Source organism: Camellia sinensis, chromosome 1 (assembly GCF_055761805.1).
Source record: "Camellia sinensis isolate YWXY chromosome 1, ASM5576180v1, whole genome shotgun sequence".
Lineage (NCBI taxonomy): Eukaryota > Viridiplantae > Streptophyta > Magnoliopsida > Ericales > Theaceae > Camellia > Camellia sinensis.
Window position 1 is genome coordinate 211,452,336 of NC_138961.1, and position 6,856 is coordinate 211,459,191.

The 6,856-nt window shown below is 40.6% G+C and overlaps 1 protein-coding gene across 6 annotated transcripts; it reads left to right on the plus strand.

Moving 5' to 3' along the window:
• Window positions 1–312: 312 nt before the first annotated feature.
• On the plus strand, window positions 313–6,549 carry LOC114257269 (uncharacterized). 6 transcript variants are annotated; one of them, XR_014344398.1, is made up of 6 exons: window positions 313–507; window positions 619–682; window positions 779–1,027; window positions 1,703–1,887; window positions 4,759–5,334; window positions 5,912–6,549. XR_014344398.1 is itself a non-coding variant. In XM_082894606.1 (5 exons), exons 1-4 carry the CDS (start codon window positions 424–426, stop codon window positions 1,855–1,857), a joined length of 552 nt encoding a protein of 183 aa, XP_082750732.1. In that variant the 5' UTR covers window positions 321–423; the 3' UTR covers window positions 1,858–1,887; window positions 5,912–6,549. The 6 variants fall into 6 exon arrangements, 5 of the variants coding, with proteins under 5 accessions (XP_082750732.1, XP_082750725.1, XP_028052830.2 ...); XM_082894606.1 differs by lacking the exon at window positions 4,759–5,334 and having other exon boundaries at window positions 321–507; XM_082894599.1 differs by lacking the exon at window positions 5,912–6,549 and having other exon boundaries at window positions 321–507; window positions 4,759–5,538.
• The last annotated feature ends 307 nt before the right edge of the window (window positions 6,550–6,856 follow it).

Genomic DNA, 6,856 nt, shown 5'->3' on the forward strand with positions numbered 1-6,856 from the left:
GAGGTTTTTTTTAATATATATGTTATGCATTATTTTTTCACTTTTCAAAAGCTGTTCATTTAAAATGCTTATTTTTTCCCATGCTTTAACAAAATTTAAAGTACTCAGCCTCCGTTTAGGAAGTGAGTTAGCTTTTTAATTTTTTGATTTTTTTAATTATTTTAGTCTGAATTAAAAAGTTTGATTTGAGAAGGACTTTTTAACTTTTTAAACTTATTTTTTATAAAAAAAAATATAATAATTATAAATTAAATATGATATATTATTTATTATGACTAAAATAATCTATTTTATCTTTTATAACTATTTTAGCCGCGGGCCAACTTGCTAAACACCACCATCACGTTTCTTTGGTAGAGAGAATAATTTGATCGATTCCTACCTTCAAAACCCTGGAATTAGGGTTTCTGTGAAGACATCAATATGAAGAAGAATGAGAGACGACGAAAGTTCCATGAATCCCTCCTCAACATGCTTTATCCTCCTCCACCGTCCCCTCCTCACCAAGTTCTCTCTCTCTCTCTCTCTCTCTCTCTCTCTCTCTCTCTCTCACTATCTAAACTTTTTCTCTTTCATTCTTTCTTCTTTTAGTTCTGACGATGTGAAGAAAAAACGTAGGAAAGAGATGCGGAAGAGCCGGTGAACATATTGCGGGACTGCTTCAATGTCAATAACATTTCAGGTCCCTTTTTAGTGAAATTGATTAAATTGTATACGGAAATCTACATGAATGTTGGAACAAATTAGGGATTTGATGGATTTGATATTGTGGGTGTAGATGAATTGGGGGAGAGTGGCTCGTCCAGCGAAGGCGAGGGTGAATGTGGGCCTCAGAAGCTCACTAGGGCACAGAGGAAGAGGCTTCGGAAGAAGAAGATCAAGGAAGGTGCTTCACGTCGTAGGAAAATTATTGGCCCTCTGTTACCTACTCCTAGTGATGATCATGATCATGGTGATAGTACAAGTGAGCCTCAAGGTGTTCGACGTAATGTCGATGAGGAATCAGACATTGGAAACGACAAGCCCGGTAAAAATTTCATGTCTTGGCCTGATTGGTATATACAATTTTTCGTTGGAAATTTAATTGCATAATTCTGTTTGCAGATTAATGGTTGTGATTTTTAAAAATTGATAATAAAAACCGGAAAACCGCATTGTCATATGACACATTGGTAGAAATGCTAAAAAAAAAGGAGGTCAGACGTGGGATGAGAGGAAGAATAATTCATTTGGAGCATGTGAATTTTGAAAAGAGAAAATAAAATAAAATAAAATAATGTTTGGTTCATGTTTTTGGGAAGGGATTTGGAAAGAGAAAGGAAAAAGAAAAATATTGGTGAAATACGAAGTTAATATATACACATTCCCCAATGTTTCACACACCTTTATCTTTTTTCCTTTCAAATCTCTCCCTAAATCCATGAACCAAATACAGTCTTAAAGAAATAAGTGGAATGGAAATGTTTTGGCCCTTTGATCAAGGGAAGTCCAAGTAGCTCAGTGGACACCTGCACATGAATAGCTGTGTAAGCTAGAATGGGTGTGATGGTAACGTATTCCATGAACGGGAAAGAGCTTTCTAATATTAAGGAGCAAAATGTCAAAAGCTACTTAAAATATTAAATAGACTGTTCATTATTAAATTTGTAGAATTGTTACATTTGTTGAAGGTTCCTAATGGTTTCGCAAATTTGTGGTTTAGGAGAGCCTGCTGCTTGCATGAATCAGAACAAGCTAAAACATAGAAGGATGGCTAAAAAGCAGGCCAGGGAGAGGTCAAAGGCCTCTATTACTGAGAATTGCCATCAAGATTGTGGCCCTTGCAGTAACAATAAAAGTAGTCCCCGAGAATTTTAAATTACTGACACTGCGGCAATATTGTCTAAGGTATGTTCACTTGGATGAAGATTCCTTCAGATATGGCCTATTTGATTGAATAGGGATGACATAGCTCTCTGCTTTTGTATTTCTCTGAATTTGTAATTCGTCCTTTCTTCCCCTGAAATTGGCAGAGTGGATAACTGATCCTGTAAAATAATAGGGGAAGAAGCATTGATCAATCCTGTTAATCTGTGATGTTCTTGAATATTAAAACTGGAATATGATATGATACCCAGTAGTTGGTTCAACAGTATTGAAAATTTGTTCTTTTTTCTTTGATAATGGTCGTAAAGATGTTTGCAAGTTCTATGTTCATAGGTGCTTCCATTCCATAAAGTTGCAGTAAAGAGAGAAAACCCATCCTATGATTTCACAAAGATTGATACTATTTGGTGGATGACTTTATTTATCTGTAGCCTCTAAAAACATCTGAAGGACAAGCTCTTCAAATAATACTGTTCTGTTCACTACCTATCTCTAATTTTGCAATACAATCATAGCACGATTAGTGATCTGCGATCGTGCGCAGAAGCTCAGAGTTATGGTGAAATGCCTACAACTTACAAGGAAGTAGAACCCATAGCGTGTGTATTTTTTTATTTATTTTCAATTTTTAATTACAGATACAAAGTGCAGTGGTTAACAAGCAGAAGTAATGCTGATATCAGCGTTTAGCAGTAAAGCTAATGGCTGAGGACAGTTGGAAACCCTGTCCAGAGGTAGAACCCAGAAGCATAAGCTGATGCAGCAACCCATTGACCAATCTGGTTGAAGAAACACTACGCATTGGAAAAGCTAGTGGACTAAATGCCCGGTTTAAGCAACGGTTCAGACGGTCAAGTCAATTAACTTGAGTGGATAGATCTGCCTAATGTCGGAGATTAAAGGGAGAATCTCTCAATTAGCGTTGGTTTACTCTTTATCACACTTGAGCAGACCGAATGCTAGCAGCTAGCTTTCCCCATTGTAAGGTTATATGGTGCTTTTAGCCATTCTGTCCTCTAAATGCCACGGTTATTTTGGTTGCCGCTTTTGAAAGACGCTTGTTGTATCAGCCTGCTGCTCTTGAAAGACCTTTGTTGTACCAGCCCGAGTTTATAAGTAGGGGAAAATGGAAAAAGAAAAAGAAAGACACACTTCCACTTGTGCTGAATAATATTTATGGGCTTTCTTTGATTATTTTAAACACACAGTATTGTAAGAAAAAGAGAGGACATGTTTGTGTTGTTTATATTGTATACCCAAAAAGAGGTTTTGTAAGGATAAATCTCACCACACTTCAATACATCTTGTAGGAGAGGGTTCAAGAAAGGAGTTGAAAAATTCGAAGATCTTCGAAGATCCTTGAAGAACAACTTCGAATTCTCTAGAATATGATGAGAGGCTTAGATTCTTCAATAACCTCAACTTAGGAACACAACAACAAAGGAGATGATGGAGATAAGAGATTGGGTGAAGAAGAAGGCAAAATGGCTAGAGAGAGAATAATGGCAAGGCTCTCCCAGAGATCTCCCACTTTCACTCTCAAGGTTGATAATGGAGAAGGGAAATTAGTTCCTTTCCAAGAGTTAAAAATCTCCAAAATTCATCCCTTGTAAAGCTATGGGTGGGTGCTATTTATAGGCACCTCATGATGTAGGATGGAGCCCATGTGCAAGGCACATGGGGGATATTCTCTCTAACCACCTTGTCCGAGGAGGTGACTTCTCCGAGGAGGTGACTTCTCCGAGGATGAGAAAACCCCGAAGAGGAGATCAATCCCTCGGCGAACCCTTCTTCTTAGCCACACCTAACCAATGATCCCCAATCATCCCAAAGGGTCAGGGGTAGTCCCAGAGGACGTCCTGCCGCAAAATATTGCCGAGTCTCATGGACCCCCCGGGGTCGTGCCACATCGACCCGGGTATAGGCTAGTTTAACCGAAGAGTGAATTTATCTCCACTCACCGTCCTCGGGATCGGGTCCTTTGTTCGGACTCCATTACGCCCATGGTTCTGGTACGTAGACCCCGGAAAGCTCCGAGCCCGCAAGTGTTCTGGGGCTCATTAACGGAGCGACTTCTAGATTGCGTCTGAATCCGTTCGAAGCCAAGTACTTCGGATCTGTAGATTCGTGGATCCGAATCCTTTCGAGTCCGAGTGCCTCGGATCTCTAGGCTTGCTTAATACCCTTTCGAGTCCGGGCCCGAGTAAGTCTCTAGGTTCGTGGATCCGAACCCTTTCGAGGCTTAGAGCGATTCAATCCGTTTGATGGCGATAAATCTGGGCCCACCGATTCTTGGGCTTGCGATAAATTCGGGCCCACTAATCTTGGGCTATTGGGCTTAAATAATTTAGTGGGCTCAAATTAGTCCCTCTTACATTTGCCCCTTGCATGTATGAGAAATTTTAAATTTCTCAGACATGCATACTGTCACTTCTTCGACCCTGTTTCGCATCACGTTCCCCAAAAAAAAACATTTTGTCACGACAGAGCCTATGGATAAAGTTGATGACGCACTTCAATTTACAGAAAAAAATGACAAGCAAAAAATTTTATTTTTTTGTACTTTTTTTTTTTTTTTTTTTTTTTTTACAAAATTAGAAAATATAGATGTATATATTTTTTAACCAAAGAACAAAGAAGCATTTTTTTTTTTTTTTTGGCTTAGAAAACAGCAGGCACATTATATATATATAGACTAATAGAATAATGCCACAAACCAAACTTCTTCTTTTCCAGTCTTGGCAACACAACAGACCTGTCTATATATGGATATGTATAAATAGCATATATGAGGGAATATTCTAGCATCACGCCCCTTTTTTTTTTTATTTAAAGAAAAGGGACTAAAAGCCCTAATGCATAGCTTCTTATTATTTTATTTTTGTTGTGCAGCTGTTGCGGCGCTCCCCCTCTCTAAACTAAGAGACCAGACCCAGAACGGCATCTTCTTCAACAAAGTTCTGCTTCTGCAATCACCGAACCGGACTCCCACCATTTCTTTCTTTTTTTTTTTTGTTATTCATTTGTTTCTGAAATCACCGAAGACCACTAACACCATTGCTGACTCGCTTTTCTTTTTCTTATACTTCAGTTGGGGGTATACACCATCGTGAGCCACTGTTGCTTCTTGCCAAAATGTTATCTGCAGATCTACCAATTCCTCGCGAGAACCAGATGTGGATCTGCCTTGAGCGCGACCAGTCAATTCGTGCGTCCTGTGCATTTTCCGTTCGTCCCCTGCAGCGTCACCACTGCTTCCAGTCGCTGTCGACCAGTGCCGACCACGCCGCCTACCCAACGCGGCGTTGGTTTGGTCTGCCCAGCTGCCTGTGCACGCTACTCGCGTCGACCTTGGTGTGTGCGTCTCCTACTTGCGGCCTTGCCGCTGCCTCCAACCGTGGCTTGCACTACTCTTGATTTCTTGTCCATTATTATTTCAAATCCACTGTTGCCCTCTCAGATCTGTAGGTAAGCTCTGTTCAAACCCACTTTCTCTTCTTGCTTTGATGGAATTTTGTGCTCATGAATTTAGCTCTACTGGGCTTTAGTGCTTGTAATTTTAAATTCCACTGATGCTGAAATTTGTAAAGCTTGAGATCACAAGTTTGTGGGTGAATACTTAAAATCCACTGTTTTGAACTCTACATCTGATATACATAGATATATTGTGAATCTTGATTTGTTGATTGATGCTCATTGCTAAAGAAAAATAAGACTTAAGTGAACCCCTATTAAATGCTTGGTCACTAAGAGAAGTAAAATGCCCTGATATTGAATTTTGTAATTTTGGCCTGAGATGGGTAATACATCGTTGAACTTGTCCTGATACACTCTGAATTTGTGAACTCTTTCTTGAGGCTTGCAAACAATCTTGAACTAGTGCTCTGTTGAATCTTGATAGACTTGTTGTAATAAATCTTAGTCCCGTGCGTATTGAAGACCATAGAGTTGTTGGAATTTGTTATTGTTGATGTTTGAGGAGATGAATTTGTTGAATCTTGAACTTGTGTCGATAATTTTGACAATAATTTTGACATACATACAGGTCTGATGTTGAACTCTTCGAGCGCCACCGTTAGCTTCTGCGTGAGCCCACCACGGCGCTGCTCTGTGTATGACCACCTCAACTCACGCGGCTTGTCTGTCTCGTGCCCAACCGCAACTGACCAGTGACAACCACGCCGCCCACTCAACGTGGCGTCGGTTTGTCGATATGCCTTCTCGCCCACTGAAATCCATCACTGTTAGCCGTGACCTGCCAACGCCGACCACACCACCGATTCATTGTGGTGTCGATCTGCCTAGTTGTTCCAGTGCCAACCACACACGTCGCCTTTCCAATGCGTCGTGTGTGGTCACCAACTCCGCTGCAACATCACTGCTGCCTCCGGCTTCGGGTTGTTCGACATTGACCACACACGTCCGCCCACTCAACGCGACGTGTGTGGTCTTGCCTAGCACTACACAGCTCGTGCCACCGCCGACCTACTGTCTTCAATTGTGATCTAGCCAATGCCGACCATGCCGCCCTCTCAACGCGGCATCGGTCATCGGCCCATCCTCTTTGTGTTGCTATTTCAGATTGCCGAAACCCATTCTTGAATATATATATATATATATATATATATTTGTTGTTCATGAACTTGCTCAGAGTAATAAAATTGTTGTAGCTTAAATAGATAATTATTATTTGTTGATGTTGCCCCATTCTGATAATGCCTGAATCATGATCTGAAATTGATATTGTTTGTCTCATTTGTTGGCTTTGCTATTTCAGGCAAATGAATTCTTGATTGAAATCCACGACCTCGGGGCCCTTGGAACCCGTACTAATGAGAGCAAGGGCTGTTCCTCGGAAGTCCTGAACAAAAGCAAGACTATCCCTCGGGAGTCCGAAGGTAGCACACACCCCACTTTGGCAAGAAAGATTCCTCTGGAAGATAACCGAGTCTACCAAGCTTGCACCAACAGAAGTAAAGATTGTCTCTCA

What these genes read in the sequence shown, in the direction of transcription:
- LOC114257269 (XM_082894606.1), top strand. Translation starts at nt 424, where the DNA reads ATGAAGAAGAATGAGAGACGACGAAAGTTCCATGAATCCCTCCTCAAC. An exon ending in CACCGTCCCCTCCTCACCAA is followed by an intron (nt 508 to 618) that starts GTTCTCTCTCTC and finishes GAAAAAACGTAG; the next exon opens with GAAAGAGATGCGGAAGAGCC. An exon ending in CATTGGAAACGACAAGCCCG is followed by an intron (nt 1,028 to 1,702) that starts GTAAAAATTTCA and finishes TTTGTGGTTTAG; the next exon opens with GAGAGCCTGCTGCTTGCATG.